Source organism: Miscanthus floridulus, chromosome 13, assembly GCF_019320115.1.
Source record: "Miscanthus floridulus cultivar M001 chromosome 13, ASM1932011v1, whole genome shotgun sequence".
Taxonomy (NCBI): Eukaryota; Viridiplantae; Streptophyta; class Magnoliopsida; order Poales; family Poaceae; genus Miscanthus; species Miscanthus floridulus.
Window position 1 is genome coordinate 84,611,489 of NC_089592.1, and position 18,839 is coordinate 84,630,327.

The 18,839-nt window shown below is 40.7% G+C and overlaps 1 protein-coding gene across 1 annotated transcript; it reads left to right on the forward strand.

The window, feature by feature from the left end:
• Positions 1 to 12,729: 12,729 nt before the first annotated feature.
• LOC136501371 (methionine aminopeptidase 2B-like) lies at positions 12,730 to 16,637 on the forward strand. Its single transcript, XM_066496884.1, has 13 exons — positions 12,730 to 12,872; positions 13,296 to 13,392; positions 13,866 to 13,992; positions 14,107 to 14,143; positions 14,225 to 14,332; positions 14,498 to 14,597; positions 14,690 to 14,835; positions 14,940 to 15,031; positions 15,151 to 15,245; positions 15,538 to 15,634; positions 15,738 to 15,881; positions 16,093 to 16,310; positions 16,400 to 16,637. The coding sequence occupies exons 2-13, from the start codon at positions 13,324 to 13,326 to the stop codon at positions 16,508 to 16,510; spliced, it is 1,344 nt and encodes a 447-aa protein (XP_066352981.1). The 5' UTR covers positions 12,730 to 12,872; positions 13,296 to 13,323; the 3' UTR covers positions 16,511 to 16,637.
• The last annotated feature ends 2,202 nt before the right edge of the window (positions 16,638 to 18,839 follow it).

An 18,839-nucleotide genomic window follows, 5' to 3' on the forward strand; every position in this document is an offset into this window, starting at 1 on the left:
AGTTAAACTTTTGTACTAAAAACATATGGATCGCACATAAGATAATAATACTGTTAAAATTAAATACCGACGTTAAAGTGATATTTAGGCCATTTTCGCTTATCTTATAATCCGTCTTTTTCAGCTTGTTTTTTCAGCGGGAACAGTGTTTTTCTCTAACACCAAATCAGCCGGAAATAGTGTTTCGGCTTATTTTTTCAGCGAAGCGAACGGGGCCTTAATCTAAAAAGCAAATTCATAAAATTAACACAGTCACTGAGAGCGCGGCGTCGTAGGTTTACAAACTCTACTGTAGACCTTTTCGTGATGCGGCTAAGATAATATTTTATATCGGCTGGAAGAAATCTCCGATATCATTTCTTTCGTGCTCCAATAAATACACGAATAAGTTCTGTCGCATCTCCATACCATCATGTACATATATTTGAGTATATATATAAATATTAGTGCCAGTCACATAGGTAATACTGCGTGTCTTGAAAAATTTCTCAGAAAACCTTAAAACAAAACATGTTATACTCACCGTATAAATATATGTGGCTTTAGGACTATTCCACGTGGACATATAATATAGAATAAGATATCCACTAGTGTGTCTGTGACGAGATTCACCATTAGCCATATATAGAAATAGTTAAATCCTAGGTATTACTATTGCAAGCGACGATGACTTTAAGTTAGTTACCCATCTCAGGTAATTAGAAGAATAAGACAATATAATATAGCACGATAATAATTATAAAAATGTGCTTACACAGAAGCTCAGGTCCATGTAATGTTTCGTAATACTATTGTATTGTGTCAGTGTCCTATACTCTCGAGCTGCGAGAAAACAGACACCTAAGTTGTAACAGTTCTTAGAGATGCCTCGATCATTCATTAACAACTCTTGTCGGTTCTTGACACTTAGCGTAATCATGGAGGGATAAAAACCTTTAACCCAAAGCCTCCTGCAAAAGACGATGGTTATCTAATTATAAGAGAGCACACTATTATTAGTAAAGTAGTTAAAATAAGCATGTAGCTTACTTCAACATCGCTTCACCCTGAATTGACATGACATAATCACATAGTAACTTAGTCATCTTTTTCTTATTCATTGGTATGTCTTTCATGACCTCAAATGCCCCAAAACTCATCAGAATTTTGATTGGCATGGACTTGTGAGGATTTCTTCTGAGTTTGTATGTGTTGAGGCGTGCCCTTTTGAACCACTAAGCATTCAGCCTTCTCATAATATTTCCTCTTTTTCGTGGACGTTTCAGCCATCTTTGGATTCTCTATTATGGCACACTCAGCTTGGGCTTCCAATATTTTCATTGCTCTCAAGATGTGGAGACCTCTTTCATTTATTTAACTCCGACAATAGCAGGGTCGCTGCAAGTTTCAGTCTAAATCCTTTCATATCGTCCTGCATGATGATATGAACATCATTAATTACTAATTAAAAACCCATAGCTAGTACACACTCATGACTTGTGGTAAGATGCAGAGTGAATTAACTGATTGAACTCGTTTGACAAATCGTTTCCGGTCCAATACTCCATAAAGGTTATTAAAAATAAACTTTATGAAAAACTACACACATTAGATCAAAGACGTCAAAGGCACGCAAACTTCAACTTATATAACGCCATTATTTCCGACGTAACCATCATTTTGTAATAACTTACCGCGGGAAATCTCCCTAACTGGCCAAGTATCAACCTCAACATCTGGCCAGTTGTGCTCTTTTAGGTCTGTCTGCTCCAATATGAAATCTATCTCTTTTCTCAATTCAACTCGCTATTTATTCATAGAAGAATGAATCAATTAGCCATTGTAAAATATAAAATGTGTACAAATACCTGTGTTAGAAAATACCCATAATTTTATAGAGGTCAGCACGTCCGAACATCTCGCCCAAGGAGTCTGGCACCTGGACCTCATGTTTGTTAGCGTTTATAACACCAACGTACCAATGTGAATCATTAACATTTATCGGAAGGAACACCTATCAAATCAAATAATGTACATTTTGTCTGGCATACAAATTTAATAATCAAAGAACACTATATTGTTTAAAAAAATCTACCATGTCATGACCCAAGTAAGCTAGCAACCTTTTGACCTAAACCAGGACGCTGGGAAGTGCCACAGCTAGTGTAATCGGCTTCAATGGTCTCATCCTTTTCTCCATCCCACTTCATGAATGCAGTTATGAACGCACTTTCAAGATAGACCGTACCTTTCGGCCTCTTTATCAAACCCTTCTAGGTCTTCAGCATGTTAATATAAGCATATATGATCTGTATACAATGAGCCATTAAAAAGAAAGGATATTGAAGTTGCCTATGTTTGATTGAGTATTATGACTCGCATCTATTACCTCGTCACACAATAATTCATATGGCTGAAAAAGACATTCCATGTGCTTTCTCGACGTTAGAACATCATCGATGAGCACAAGCTACTCCTTTCCAGGTGAAGATGGATTTTTTGGCAGATTCAATTATGGCTCTATCACTTTCGGTACAAACATGATCTAAAAAAGACCACAATTTTTGGTAGATTTAATTATGGCTCTATCACTTTTGGTACAAACATGATCTAAAAAAGACCACAATTTTTGGCTGATTCAATTATGGCTCTATCACTTTCGGTATAAACATAATCTGAAAAGACAACATACTTATAGGATTAATCTTATAGAATTAATTAACACTATTGCATGTATTAATTATTATTAAAAATATATACTAAATGAGTAGCGTAATGGATGAAAAGTACACTACCTTCTGGCACGATGCGGGCCGACGATGATTTTTTTTGAGTTTGTTATGCATCAAACCCTCTATCAATTCATTATGCAACAATTCTTTTTCTTTTGATGGATCCGCATGAGGAAAATCCCTTTGAGCCGGCTTGTGAACATCAACCTTTGTCACATTAGTGTCATCCTTGGTACAATTTTCTTGGTGTACCGTGGTTGGGATGTCTCAACGAGGGATAATTTCTGGGGTGTACCTAGGATAGTTTTGAGTGCTCCTTTATAGTAGAGAAGAAGATAATGGTGACAATAATTGTGAACTCGATGGGAACATTTGAGTGTTGGGCCTGAATGCAGCCCAAATTCGGTAGTTTTTCTATAAACATTTCCTTTTCAGAAGATATTTACATTACGATTTTTGTGAAAAATAGTGAAGTAGAAAGAAGCTACATTGCTTCAAATAATTTGATCATTATATAAATTAAATCAAGCAACCAAGCTCATGGTAGAAATATTAAATAGTCTAGATACTTTGATTATTACAAACTAATAAATGGAGCAACCAAATACGTCGACAAACATTGCGCTGTCTACATATTTTGAATCTTTCTGACTAATGAAAATGCACAAAGTGACTCTTATTAAACTAAATTCTAGTCCATCATATTATGAAAGTGCATATCAAAAGTGTGTAAATAGTCTTAATATTATTTATTTCTCTAAATCGACGAGTAGGCATCATGGCTTCTCCATGAGATGCAACACAGGGTCATAGGCAAATTCTTCAACTTGGTGACATTCGGCTTCATCAACAAGCAGATGATTGTGTAGGCCTATAAACAAGAAACTTTTGAATCAGTGCTATATCTGAGAAATTAAATCAATGAATTACCGCAAAAGAACCTCACCTTGACATTCATACGCCTGATTACAAATAGGACAAAATACAATTTGGCAAATTCAGTAGTGGTCACTCTACCTATCATGCACGAGCAAAAAAATATAATAACTGAAACTTTAATTAGTCAATAGATATGAGGACATCAGTAATGAATCACCTCTCCTTCTATTCATTTGTACATGGAGGGTAGCTAATGTGCGCAACTCTGTTGCCACTTGCCGCCATTCCCATATGTCACGCAATAGGTGTGGTTTCTTAACATTTATTATGATGCACTTGTAACTACGAGTTACAAAATTGATTAACATCGACCAATGATAAAATTTTCAATCTACTACTATCTCTCACAACTAAACAAAGTATCTTTCATTCATCTCCATGACATGTGACGCATCTGGAAATCATCCCTTCCTTGGATATCGGACACATTGTAAGGTTGAGATGACGGACTAGAGGGGGGTGAATAGTCCTTTCTAAAACTTAATCACGTCGGCTAATCAATACAAGTGTGGAATTAAAACTATCGGTCTAGCCAAGACTACACCCCTCTATTTATGTTTTCTAGCACCTTCCAAAGATACTAATTAAGCAACAAAGGTGCCAGGCTAGCTAGAGCTCACCTAACCAATTCTAGAAGCAAGATTACACAAACCTATGCCACTAGTACTTTAAGCAACAAGGGAGCTCCTACACATGCTAGTAAGCAAAAGCACAAAGCCAACTAAGCTCACTAGCAATGCTCAATAACAAAGCAACCAATGTCAAATTACAGAGCGCAAATACTTAGCTACACAAACTAAGTAATATGACTAACAAGGTTACACAAACCAAATTAGTCACGCAAGGGAGCTACTTCTATGCTACACAAGCAAGAAGGCAACTAGTGAGCTACACAAGCTAACTAATTATAAGAGCAACTACACAAGCACAATGTATATAAAAGTAATCACAAGCTTATGTAAAGGGATTGCAAATCAATGGGAAGAACAAGATTGACACGGTGATTTTTCTTCCAAGGTTCACATGCTTGTCAACACGCTAGTCCCCATTGTGTCGACCGCTCACTTGGTGGTTCGGTGGCTAATTGGTATCACCCGCCAAGCCTGCACGTTGGGCACCGCAAGAACCTACCCCAAAAGTGAGGGTAGCTCAATGATAAGCCTGGGTAAAATACCCGATACCCATTACCCGTACCCGAATTACCCGAACCCGGACCTGAATTACCCGAACCCGAGGTACCCGATCCCAAATTCGGATAGCGATTTTGATTACCCGAAATTAGTTTGGGTAATTCGGGTAATATCCCCCGGTACCCAAACTACCCGAACTACCCAAAGATTTATTTTGTCTTTGTATTCATCATGTGTTGTTAGCTGAACCATTTAACTTATCACTTTATTAGAATATAATTCTCTCTATTTGAATGAGTGATTGTAATATATTATTCTCTACAAATTGCTATTGAAATTCTATACAAATTGCTGCTGAAATTATGTATAGATCGCTACTGAAATTTAGTGTAGTTTGTTGTTTTCTATAAATTTGGGTATATCGGGTAATACCTGAACCCGAACCCGAATTATCGGGTACCCGAATTTGCGGGTAGTGTTTTTTCGGGGGTAATATCGGGTAGCAATTTTTATTACCCGAATTTTGAATTACCCGAAATACCCGACCCGAAAAAATCGGGTAACCCGAACGCCCAGGCCTGCTCAATGACACGATTTACTAGAGTTGCTCTTCGTGGCTCCCGCGGGGCGAGCATAATGCCCTCACAAAGCTCTTCTCCGGAGCACCGCACAAGCTTCTTCCAGGCTTCGACGGAGACCACCACCAAGCCATCTAGGAGGTGGCAACCTCCAAGAGTAACAAGCACCACCAGCTTGCAACTCGATCACCTAGTGCCACTCAATGCAACCTCACGATGCAATCGCACTAGAATTGCTCTCTCACACAATCGGATGATCACTATCAAGCATATGTGAGATGGAGGGCTCCCAAGCACTCACAAGCATGGACATAAAGTCCCTCGAGGTGCTCAGCACCAGCTATGGCTGAGACCACCTTCTATTTATAACCCCATGGACTAAACTAGTAGTTACCCCTTCACTAGGCAAATTTCGGGACGACCAGATGCTCCGATCAGATCGACCGGACGTAGGACTTTAGCGTCTAGTCGCTCGATGCTTGCCACGTGTCATCGGCTTCAAATGCTGTTCACCCAATCTCAACGGTTAAGTGATGACCGGGCATAGCTACTCAAGTGATCGGACGCACCAACACCGGCGTCCGGTCGTTTCTAGTAAGCATCTAGTCGCGATCGGACACGTTCGGTCGGTCATGATCGGACGCAGCATCAGCATCCGGTCCTTCTTCAACCTCTCTATGTCGCCTATGTCACCGTATGTCAGCCTGACCGGACGCACCGTGCCAGTGTCCGGTCACTTTCAGCACTAGCGTTCGGTCGAAGACTGATGCCTACGCGTTCTCTGCTGCCACTGACCGGACGTAGAACCCCAGTGTCTGGTCACCACATGACCAACATCCGGTCCACTCTATGAGACCCTGTCTTTTTCATATAGGGCGTCGGTGGAGTTTCGAACCCTTCTCGCCTCTGTTCCATCACCGAGTTGATCCACATCAACTCCAACTTCATCTCCTTTATAAATGTGCCAACACCACCAAGTGTACACCACCATGTGTATGTGTGTTAGCATTTTCATAATCATTTTTCAAAGGATTAGCTACTCAACTTGCCACACCACTCAATCCTAGCGACGATACAAAGTTAGATCACTCGAGTGGTACTAGATGATCGATATGCAAACAAGTTTGCCCCTCTTGATAGTATGGCCATCTATTCCTAAACTCAGTCATAAACTTCTCTACACACCTATGACCGGTGAAATAAAATACCCTAGGTTATACCTTTGCCTTGAGCATTCCATTCCATCTCCTCCAATATTGATGCAACACATGCACCAACATGATCAACAATGATATGATCCACTTTATATCATCACATGATCATATTGGTTCATCGATCTTGACTACACTTGCTTTTCACCATTGCCTTCGTCCATCGGCACCAAGTCTTGCTTAAGCTTCACCGCCACGCGGTCCATCGCTTCAAAGCCTCCAACTTGCCCTTCACGCTTGCAACTGGTTCATCAAGCCAAGTCATGTCTTGATCTTCTCCACCTTGATCACATGACTCAATGTCATGTCTCATTTGCAATGAGCTCCTTCATCATCATATGTGTGAGCTTTGCAACATCTTCAAGCCATTCTCACCTTCATGGCATATGTTGCTCACACACATATACCTGTGGACTAATCACCTGTGTATCTTACATAAACACAATTAGTCCATCTAGGTTGTCACTCAATTACCAAAACCACACAAGGACCTTTCACACATACACAACCATACCAATGACATCTACAAATGCAAACGATAGGTATTGATGGAATAGGAGCATGAATAGTTAACTACATGATTTTAAATATAGGCGTATGAGATATACTTGCAAAAATGGACTCATCCTGGTCATATACATCCTCGATTTCCATAAAGGTACAAGAACACTAAGCAATCTAGATAGTTCTATGTGGTGCATTAACCATAATTTGTGGAGATAGAATGACATAATAGTCGACACATAAACGGAAAATGTAGCACAAACGATCAACATAAGTAGGCGGAAAGCCAACTCTCATGAAGCCATAAACTTCTCCTCGACCAAGCAAACTATTGAACATCATGGTTTGATCGCCATAGGCAATCGCCTTCCATTTTGGTTCACTGTAAGAACATTATAGTCAACAATAAATAACAATTGTCTGTAGGCAAAAATTTAAACATGATCCAAAAAGATAAGCTCTGAATGCACCTGCTCATCCACCAATATTATACGCAAATAGCTTTCTCCCATGTGCTATCGTACATTGCCTTTCCAAAACACCATGACACTCACATCCCATCTCGAAAAAACACATGGTGTTTTGGAAAGGCAATGTACAACATCATAGGGCGAAAGCTATTTGCGTATAATATTGGTGGATGAGCAGGTGCATTTAGAGCTTAGCTTTTTGGACCATGTCTAAAATTTCTATCTACAGACAATTGTTATCTATATGTTGACAACAATTTTCTTATAGGGAACCAAAATGGAAGTGGTTGCCTACGACGATCAAACCATGAGGTTCAACAGTTTGCTTGGTCTAGAAGAAGCTTTTGACTTCTTGAGAATTGATTTTGCGCCTACTTATGTTGATCTTGTGCTACATTTTTCTGTTTATGTGCTAACTACTATGTCATTCTACCTCCACAAACTATGGTTAATGCACCATAGAGAACTATGTGGATTGCTCGGTTTCCTCGTACCTTTATGGAAATCAAGGATGTATACGATTAGGATGAGTCCATTTTTGTAGGTATATCTCATAAGCCTATATTTAAATTCATGTAATTAATTGTTCATGCTCCTTTTCCATCAATACCTATTGGTTGCGTTTGAAGATGTCATTGGTATGGTTGTGTATGTGTCTGATATTGGATGACTTCCGGATGCATCTGTACAGACATGTGGTGATGATGAATGAAAGATACATGTTTAGTTGTGAAAGATAGTAGTATATTGAAACTTTATCATTGGTCGATGCTAATCAACCGTAGGCACCAGTGCATCATAATACACGTCAAGGAACCACACCTATTACGTCACATATGAGAATGGCGGCAAGCAGCATCAGAATTGCGCACTTTAGCTACCCTCCATGTACAATTGAATAGGTGAGGTATTGCATTACCAATGTCCTCATATCTATTGACTAATTAAAGTTTTAGTTATTATAATTTTTGCTCGTGCATGATAGGTGGAGTGTCCACTACTGAATTCAGCCAAATGGCATTTTGTCCTATTTGTAATTAGACGTATGCATTTCAAGGTGAGGTTCTTTTAGGTTAATTCATTGATTTAATTTCTCTGATATAGCACTGATCCAAAAGTTTTTGTTTATATGCCTACGCAATTGTGTCCTTGTTGATGAAGCCGAACGTCACCAAGTTGAAGAATTTGCCCATGACACTGTGTTACGTCTCATGGAGAAGCCCTAATGTCTACTCATCGATTTAGAGAAATAAATAATATTGAGATTATTTACACGCTTTTGACATGCACTTTCAATATATGATGGACAAGAATTTAATTCAATAAGAGTCACTTTGTGCGTTTTCATTGGTTAGAAAGACTCAAAATACGTAGACCTCACAATATTTGCCGATGTATTTGGTTGCTCCATTTAGTTTGTAATAATCAATGCATCCAAACTATTTAATTTATTTTTACCACAAGTTTGGTTGCTTGATTTAATTTATATAATGATCAAATTATTCGAAGCAATGTTGCTACTTTTTGCTTCACTATTTTTCACAAAATTAGTCCAATATCTACTGAAAAGGAAATGTTTATAGAAAAACTACCGAATCATGCATTCCGGCATTCATGAAGCGGGATGGAGAAAAGGACGAAACTATTGAAGCCAATTACCCTAACCGTGGCACTTCCCGGCGTCCTGGTTTAGGTTGAAGGGTGCTATCTTACTTGGACCATGACATGGTAGTAATTTTTTAAAATGATATATTGTTTTTTATTATCAAATTTTTATGCCTCACAAAATATTTTTATTTGATTTAACAAACATGAGGTCTAGGTGCTAGGCTCTTTGGGCAAGATGTTCGGATGTGCTGACCTCAATAAAACTATGGATATTTTCTAACGCAAGTATTTGTACACATTTTATATTTTAGAAAGGCTAATTGATTCATTCTTCAATGAATAAATAGCGAGTTGGATTATGGAAAGAGATAGATTTCATATTGGAGCAAACATGCCTGAAAGAGCACAACTAGCTGGTTAGGGAGATTTTCCACGACAAATTATTACAAAATGATGGGTTCGTCGTAAATAATGACGTCATATAAGTTGAATTTTGCATGCCTTTGACCTCTTTGATCTAATGTGTGCCTGAACCTCTATTAATGTTATATGTAGTTTTTCATGGGGTTTACTCTTAATAACCTTTATAGAGTATTGGACCAGAAATGATTTGTCAAACAAGTTCCGTCAGGTAATTCACTATGCTTCTTACCACAAGTCATGAGTATACACTAGTCGTGGGTTCTTAATTAATAATTAATGATGTTCAAACTATCGTGCAGGATAATATGAAAGGATTTAGACTGAAGCTTGTGGTGATCTTGCTATCGTTAGAGTTAGATAAATGAAAGAGGTCTCCACATCTTGACAGCGATGAAAATATTGGAAGCTCAAGCGAGTGTGACATAATAGAGAATCCAAAGATGGTTGAATCATCCACGAAAAAGAGAAAACATTCTGAGAAGGTTGAATGCTTAGTGGTTCAAAAGGGCACACGTCAACACGAACTCACAATGAAATTTCTGATTACATAAAATAACTAGATCTAGAGTATTCCATGTAGAGTCTTGTTTGTGTTTATCTATGACCAAGATATTTTTATGCAAAATATCCAGATATATAGTATTCTATTGTATAAAGTACGATAATTATGTTTTATGCATACTCGCCGTTTGTCTTGAAAGTTTCTCATGTAGAAGTTTCTTATTTCATAAGATACAAGAAAGACAAATGGGTCACACCCCTAACATTTTTTCTATTATGAGAATATTTCTTTCCACTTAATAAAATAGTGTTTTTCTACTCTTGAAGTTGTTTCTAACCCAAAAAATATTTTTGTCGGTGTTTCATAAATCGGACTAGTAAATTTATACGATTGCTGCGCTGCTCTAGGAAGACAATGGTAGCATCCAAAAGACACGAGGAGTTGTACTGGTTTAGGCTGGAGCCCTATGTCTAGTCTCAAAGATGATCAAGTGTGTGTTCCTCGCTTGAATGCTCTAAAGTTCTTACAATAGGGGTGCAAGATTGGTGAAAGAGGAAGAAGAGCTAGAGCTAGGAGATGGGCAGCCTGAAGGGAAGCTTCAGGAGCCCTGCAACGATGGAGAGTGAGTGAATGAGTAGGGGTCTCAGAATATCTGAAAAGGGTGCCCTGACTGTCCTTATATAGAGTTCAAGGCCAGGATGTATACAAAGGAGGAGATTCTCCTGACTAAAGGGTCATGAGCCTAAGGGAGAGCCTAGCTAACTTGGCTTGCAAGCTACGCCGTCTTATGGAGTATGCTCGGGCGTGGCTATCGTCATCGTCTTGTGGCCACATCATGGCATGGTGTGGCGTGGTGCTTCTGCGCCGATCATGGTGGCACTATAGGCATGGTGGTGGTGTGCCAGCCATCCTGTGCGACGTGGTCTCTGCCGTGGTCTTTGTCATCGTCTCCTGGTTTCCTAGGGCATCGTACAGAAATTGGTAGCCATCCCCAGGTCGTTGATCGCCTGGTTGTCTTAGGGAGCTGAGGGCCACGATCCCGATCGTTAGGGTCATGGTTCCCCGCTGGTCTGGATGGTCTTCAAGTTAATACCTTTATCGTGGATCCCATCCCATAGTGGGTGGGGTCGTACATGCATCTTGTCGGGCCGTATCTGCCGGTGGTCATCGTGCCCGTAGTCACCGCCCTAGGGCGGTATTGTCTTGTCTGAGCTGCGTGGTGTAGGGTTGATGTCTGACCAGACCGAGGTGACTGTTGTCCCCTCGGCCCTTACGAGGTTAGTGTGGCGTACCTATCCTTGTTAGAATAGGTATACTTGGTGGGGCTCGACCTCTCTCCGTCCCTTCTAGGGGTCGTGATGGGGGTGAGGTCGTGCGCCTCTCGAGCGCCATGCGGCTAAGGCTGGAGGAAGAGGTCGTGGTTGACCCTGGTCTTAGCGTCCGGCCTAGTTTGCTCGGCCCAACTGGGTCTCGGTCGTTTGGGCCTTCGCTAGCTGATGTATTGCAGGCCGCGTGGTCTGCTGACTAATCGATGCCTTGACACACCCTGAGGTTATGACCTCGACAATTTTACTATAAAGGGATAAGTAAAAAATGTTCTACCTGCAGAGGAAAAACATTTGTTCCATAAAAGGACAATTAGTGTCATCTAAGAGCGAAAACATTCCTAATTTATTAATTATGCATTATTGCATTTGTATAATACTTTTCCGGTGAATAATTGTTTTTAAGGTCAAACTATTTCTATTCCTATCATGTCATGTCAAGCCTTCTTTTATTCTTGCCTCATAACGATATCTGTCTTTTGAACTTGTATACCTTTGTTTTTTGTTAGAGTTTTTCTATGGACTTAACGCCACTATGTGCCTCTCCTGTCTTTGTGCCTTGCGGATAATAAACACTCGCTTAGGTAGATTTGTTTAAGGTTGATAAAGTGTGACTATTCTAAGACACAAAAGTATTTTTCAACCTAATCTTTAACCCTGTTACAACATAAATATCCTTAGTAAGTTATAGAATGAAAAGAGAGTGCTAGGAAGACTCAATTTTTTCACGAGATATTGAAGTGTCAATACTCATTATTAGTTCTTGTTGGAGCATGGAATTTTTTTTAATGAGTTCATACCATTTTTTTATTGATGATAGCAATGTTCCTAGTTCATGGGAACTATTGTTCCATGTTTAGCACAGAAATATTTAATATTCACTTGGGAAATTGTCACAAAGAGGAAATTGTTTTTATTTTAGAAAAATGTTGTTATAGCTTATTGGTTTGTGAAATTGGTTATGTTCTTTTGAAAATGGCTTCTAGCTTCAATAGAAAAATATTCAACCTTAATAAAATATAAAAAGTTCCATTTACTTATTTACAATGTACTATATATTTACTAGGCACTGATAGTGTCCAATGAAGAGAATAGATATGAAATTTCTGTTATTTAAAACACATGTTGTACCCATTGATAATGTCCAATTAAGAGAATAGATATGAAATCAACAAGAATAAAAAATTAATTAAAAGGGAGAGAAAGAAAAATAAAAAAACAGAAATTTTCAAAGAAACAGAAAAAACGGCCCACAAGAAGCCCGTGCGTTTTTCCCCCGCCGTCGACCCCTTCCGCTGCATCCCTCTTCCCTCCTCGAGTCCTCTCTTTCTCTCTCTCTGGCTCTCTTCCCTCCTCGTTGTCTCTGTCGCTCGCTCCCCTCTCGCTCTCAGACGACTGTTGGGCCGCCGCCGCCCTAAGCCAGGTGCTGAGGCTTTCGTTGGTCTCTTCGCCGGCGACGAGCACCCACCAGGTACTCCCACCCCTTCTCTTCCCTTCCGTTATGCTGTGCGAAGCTGAGCACCGAAACCCTAACCTAAAGCTATTTAGCTATTTGACAAGCCTCCTAACTTCGAAGTTTTTGCAAAAATTATTGGGTGTACATGTCTACACCCATGTCCCTTTACTGGATCCGCCCCTGATTCTTGACCTGACTCTAGATGATGTATTTCTCTTACTGAGTTTAATGAGCAAATGCTGGTAATCCAGATATGATATTATTTGTTATCAATGGCTTTATCATTTATGAATTTGTCAAGTTTCTGTTAGACACTTGTGAATAGCTGAGATAATACATTAATACACATTTGCTTTATAATGGAGATACATTTATTTGAAATGCAGTTTATCCTTACATATATTGGGCCTTACGGTTTTGTTTATCCTGCGTATTCAGGTTTGAACCTGCTCTAGAAATATACAAAATGGCTGCGGTTGATGCAACAACCAAGGAGATGGAGGCACTGCATGTTGGACAAAATGATGAAACAAAAGTAAGTAGCTGCAGCAGTTCCGTTGTTTTCCATGGCCCATGGAATGAATCAATAGTATTGTTGTGCACAAAGTTGAGCATAAGTATCTATTTGAGAATCGTAGGAGTATTTCGTTTGCGGAGGTGGTCTAGTCATGATAACTGGGTCATTGACTTGCATACTCACATGTTTAATGCAATATTAGCCACTTCATTTGTTCCATATTTCAATTATGCTTTGTCTGAAGTCACTTGTAAGTAATGGACAAAATTGTCCTAATAATGGTGACTTAACTTTTGACTAGATGACGTGGGTAGCTTTTCCAGATTTCAGTTTGAAAGTGAAATGATTAGAACACTTGAACAAGTGATAACAACTTTTATTGTTACATTACATGGATTGTGGACTCTTATATGGCACATTTCTCATGCTTGACCCTTGGTCTGCTGTATTTTTTCTCTCATACCAATTAGCATCCATTTTTCTTTTTCCAGGAGAATCTTATTAGAGAAGACAAAGCTGCAAACAACAATCATTCTGTTCTTGCAGCTCAGTCCTCACCACCAGAGGATGATGACGATGAAGCACAAGCTGACGGTCCATCTCAAGATGGAGCACCAGGTGACAACTATACCTTGCCAAATTTTTCCTATAAAGTTGAAGGTTATTCTATAATATCTAGCATTGGTTGTGGGGTTAGTCTAACATCTGTCTTTTGAAATGGATATTTTTCAGAAGCTGTAAAGAAGAAAAGGAAGAAAAACAAATCCAAGTGAGTTCTGCTTTTGAGTTGAACCATGCTTTTATTGTTTGGCCTGTTTCATTTTGCGAGGATGATTCATCTCTTCTGTAGAAAGAAGAAGGACCCCCTTCAACAGACAGATCCTCCATCAATACCTGTCGATGAGCTTTTCCCTTCAGGAGAATTTCCTGAGGGTGAAATCCAACAATATAAGGATGAGTTAAGTACAAAGTCTATTACCAGTAGCTGAAGTTCTATTGAATTAAATTATCCTATGTATTGGGGGGGAAAGGATTTTCTCCATCTTGTTAAGCATCAGAAGTTATGAACTAATACAATGAACTACCAGTAACTCTTACAAATCTATGCACTATTGGTATCCAGTAATTTGTGGAGAACGACTAGTGAGGAAAAGAGGGAGCTGGAACGACTGCAAAAGCCAATGTACAACTCTATTCGCCGAGCAGCAGAAGTTCATAGACAGGTCTAAAATACATCCCTCTATAATTTATGTGCAGCATAACTTCTATTATGTTGGTTGCAATTCTACAATGTATGTATGTTCTTATTTGCCAGGTACGGAAATATATGAGGAGCATCATAAAGCCTGGAATGTTAATGATTGATCTATGTGAGACGTTGGAAAACATGGTCCGGAAACTTATCAAGGAGAATGGACTGCAAGCTGGCATTGCCTTTCCAACTGGATGCTCCTTGAATTGGTATGGCATTCTTTTATAGTGTTTCCATTAATATGGTATCCTTAAATTTGTTTCCAAGTTTTCATTTGGTTCAAGAATTGATGGAAGAAAAATGCAATTCTTAGGGTTGCAGCTCACTGGACTCCAAATGCGGGTGACAAAACTGTGCTACAATATGATGATGTGATGAAGCTGGATTTTGGAACACATATAGATGGTCTATCATATTTATGTTTTATTTTATTGTCTTTGGTTTGTTGATGTGACTAGTGTGGATTTCTCGTCAATTAGTCAATACTTTTTTAATTGCAAACACTAACTTGATATTTGTTCTAGGGTACATTGTTGATTGTGCATTTACTGTTGCATTCAATCCTATGTTCGATCCATTGCTTCAAGCAACGAGAGATGCCACAAATACAGGGATCAAGGTAATTTCGACATTTTTCTCTGCACTTTGTAGGCTGCCTTTTCATGTAGTGCACTATTTGATTGTACTGAACTGAGATGTTTTGTTCAATGCATCATATTCATGTGTTCATTAGAATACTGATTTCCACTAGACAAATATTGTATGGATTGGCATCTTTGTAGCCGCTACTGTATAATTTGTCTGCCTAATTTAATTTCTTCTATTAATGGTCGTGGTTGCCTGAAATTATTTCTCTGGTTTAGCATGCACACATTGAACATCCAAATAATTTGATTACTGCTACATTTCAGGAAGCTGGAATAGATGCACGGCTTGGTGATGTTGGTGCTGCAATCCAAGAAGTTATGGAGTCATACGAGGTTGAAATCAATGGGAAAGTTTTCCAAGGTAATGTAAAGTAGTCGTATGCAGCTTCTGATTTCCGCTGTGCGAAAATAATGTACAGTGAAAATGAATGATAACTCAAAATACTCTGTTGCTTGTGTGACAGTTAAAAGTGTTCGGAACCTCAATGGACATAGCATTGGGCCATATCAAATCCATGCTGGGAAATCAGTTCCAATAGTGAAAGGTGGAGAACAAACAAAAATGGAGGAAGGGGAGTTTTATGCCATTGAAACTTTTGGATCTACGGGTATGTTACTTATGTAGCTTGAACTCAGAGATAGAAATCTAGGAGTACTATATTATGCCATAATTGTTTTGCACAAAAAAAAAAGACACTTCAGTTACATAATAGAATGACCCTTGGCTGAACAACATAAATTTCTTGTCCCTACTTGGACATGTTTAAGTCCTTGAAGACTTGCACAGTGCACACTTGATGAGTTTCATGATGTTTGCAGGAAAGGGATTTGTCAGGGAGGACTTGGAATGCAGTCATTACATGAAGAACTTTGATGTTGGACATGTGCCATTGCGGTTAGCAAAGGCCAAGCAACTACTTGGGGTCATCAACAACAACTTTGGAACGCTTGCCTTTTGCCGCCGGTACTTGGACCGCCTTGGTGAGACCAAGTATCTCATGGCTCTGAAAAATCTATGTGATAATGGCATCGTTCAGGTAGGTGTATTGCTCCATCTCTGCTCCATTGTCCAAACCTAGTCTTGTTTGCTGACATGTATATTCACCTTCTTGCACCCTCTTGGCAGCCGTATCCTCCCCTGTGTGATGTGAGAGGGAGCTACGTCTCTCAGTTTGAGCACACCATCCTACTCCGGCCAACCTGCAAAGAGGTCATTTCCAGAGGCGATGATTACTGATTGCGGCTGGAGAGGCTCCTTGTACCGGTTGTTTGTGCGTAGCAGAGTACACACCATTTTTGCACAACCTGTGTACCATCTGTTTATGGATGGACTATATATAAAAAGTTTGGTCCTCCTGAGTTTGGAATATGTTGGGACTTGTTTTTCCCAAGAGCTGGAGAACTGGTAATACGTTTTCTGGGAACATGAGCTTTATTAATGCATTCTTGGCGTTCAACAGTGATGGAGACTTGGCTAGCGGAGTTGGCAGTGAAACAAATAAATAATAAAGCAAGCAAGCTGTGAAGAAGAAACAGAAGAAATCACATGCAAGACAGTAGAATTATCAGGCAGTGTGCTAGCGAGGAGCGAAGCTAGCGTAGTAGCGTTTTTCTTCTCTCACCTTCAAGGTCAGGCATAGCTACCCTGTTGGGGGATATACTAAGGCATGGTAGATACCCTGTTGGAGGAATCTGCCGGCTCAGTCCTTCGGAGTTGCATATAAGGGTAGGATTTACGTACGTGTTTTCATAGGGGTGAGTGCGCGTGCGTGTTGTGGGTGTCTACGTTGTTGGAGGATATCCTAAGTTTTTATTCACTCTCACCTTCAGGTCATAGGCATTGTTGGTGCAGAAAGTGACCAACACGTAAATATTTATAGTTTTGCAATACGTTGTGATTGGAGGTGGCATAGCACTCAATGACACAGGGTTTATATTTGTTCAGGCAACGTGCTCTACGCTCAGTTTTAGTCGGTCGGTGACTTTATTCCTGAGCCTAGGTGCTCGAATTTTGCTGTGAGGTTACAAACGGAAGGGAGAAAGATGGGGGTACAAGAGGTCCAGTCGGACTCTAGTCTGAAGGGCCGAGAGTGATGAGAGCTCCGCTATCTGCTAAGTGTTTGAGCGTGTGCTCTGTATAACTTTAGAGTGTCTAAAGTTACAGAGGGTGAATCAATGTAAGTGAACTGATCGATCCTCCTTTTGGAAGAAAGTGCATCCATTTTTTATAGATAAAAGGGATAGCCTTACAAGAGAGAGGGTACGTATACTAAGTCTTGTTGCCCACGCCGTCGGGTACAAGATGATTGTAGGCGGCCATAACACTGTTAATGTCAGATGCATGTGGGAGGTTGCGTCGTCTTCTTTCGGCATAGCAGATGTCGGTGCCTGCTATACTGTTCATGCACAGAGGCATGTGAGGGTTTTTATCGTGTTTGCCTGGTAAGATAAATGTCGGCGCCCACAACACTGTTGATGCCCAGAGGCATGTGGGGGGACCCTTACCGTGTTTGTCCGGTATGGGAGTTGATGGCGCCTAAAACACCGTAGGGCAAATGTCGACGCCCACAACATTGCTTGGGCTCTGATATGCCAGGAAGGTTGCAGGGTACCCTTTTGACATGCCCTGTTGGTACTATTCTGCAGGTATACAGGGTACGTTCTTGGTATTGCGGTTTGACTTGAGTGCCCTGCCTTACTTTCTCCGTCTATTTTCTTGTCCTTACCGAGCGGGCGTCCACGGTCGGTTGGTCCCAGTCGGCTATGTTTGCGCCAGTCGGTGAGGAGCTGTAAGCAGGGGTTCGGCGCATTTTCGGTCGGAGAAGCGGGTCAGAGTCGGAAGTGGTGTTTTGGCCAGACCTTCCAGAGGTGGGCCGGTGTCGGAAGCGAGTGGTGTTCTCCCTTCGTGAGCCCTTCCGGTTGGAGAGGCAGGCCAGAGTCGAAAGCGGGCACCGTTCCTTCTCAGCCAGGCCTTCCGGTCGGAGATTGGATTGTCCTTCTGGCCTGTTGTTTTGGTGTTTGGGCCGGCTCATGAGTTGTGCGTTATTCACAACGTTGTCTACTGGGCCGAGCCTTTGTTGGGAAGCCGGTCCATGAGGGACCCTGGGTTTACGAACCCGACAGGAGCCCTTGAGCCCTCAGATGATTCGGGTAGAATCGTCTGGGGGGTTTTGTCTTGACGGCGGGTGAGCGCGAGCGCACCCGCGGGTGTAGGCCTCGAGCCCCCAGGTGATTCGGGTAGAATTGTCTAAGGGTTTTTTTTATGTTGCCAGCGGGGGAAGTTTCGTTTCGTCAGCGGGGCGATTCGGGCAAAATCGCCCAGGGGGTTTCGTCAGTGGGCAGTTTAGGGATCGAGGTAGTTTTCAAGGATCGAGTGAGACGGAGCTCGTGGATCCTAATGTCGGACATTTTTTGGGATCAGGCGAGACGGAGCTCGTGGATCCTGGCGTCAGGCGTAGCCGAATTTTTAGGGAACGGGCGAGACAGAGCTCGCGGATCCTGGCGTCGGGCGCAGCCGAGGTAGTTTTTTAGGAATCGAGCAAGACGGAGCTCGCGGATCCTAGCGT

Bases quoted from the DNA above. Each gene is read 5' to 3' on its own strand.
- LOC136501371 (XM_066496884.1), top strand. From the start codon at position 13,324: ATGGCTGCGGTTGATGCAACAACCAAGGAGATGGAGGCACTGCATGTT. The intron at 14,144-14,224 runs GTGAGTTCTGCT...TCTCTTCTGTAG, and splicing joins AGGAAGAAAAACAAATCCAA to AAAGAAGAAGGACCCCCTTC. The intron at 16,311-16,399 runs GTAGGTGTATTG...CCCTCTTGGCAG, and splicing joins GTGATAATGGCATCGTTCAG to CCGTATCCTCCCCTGTGTGA.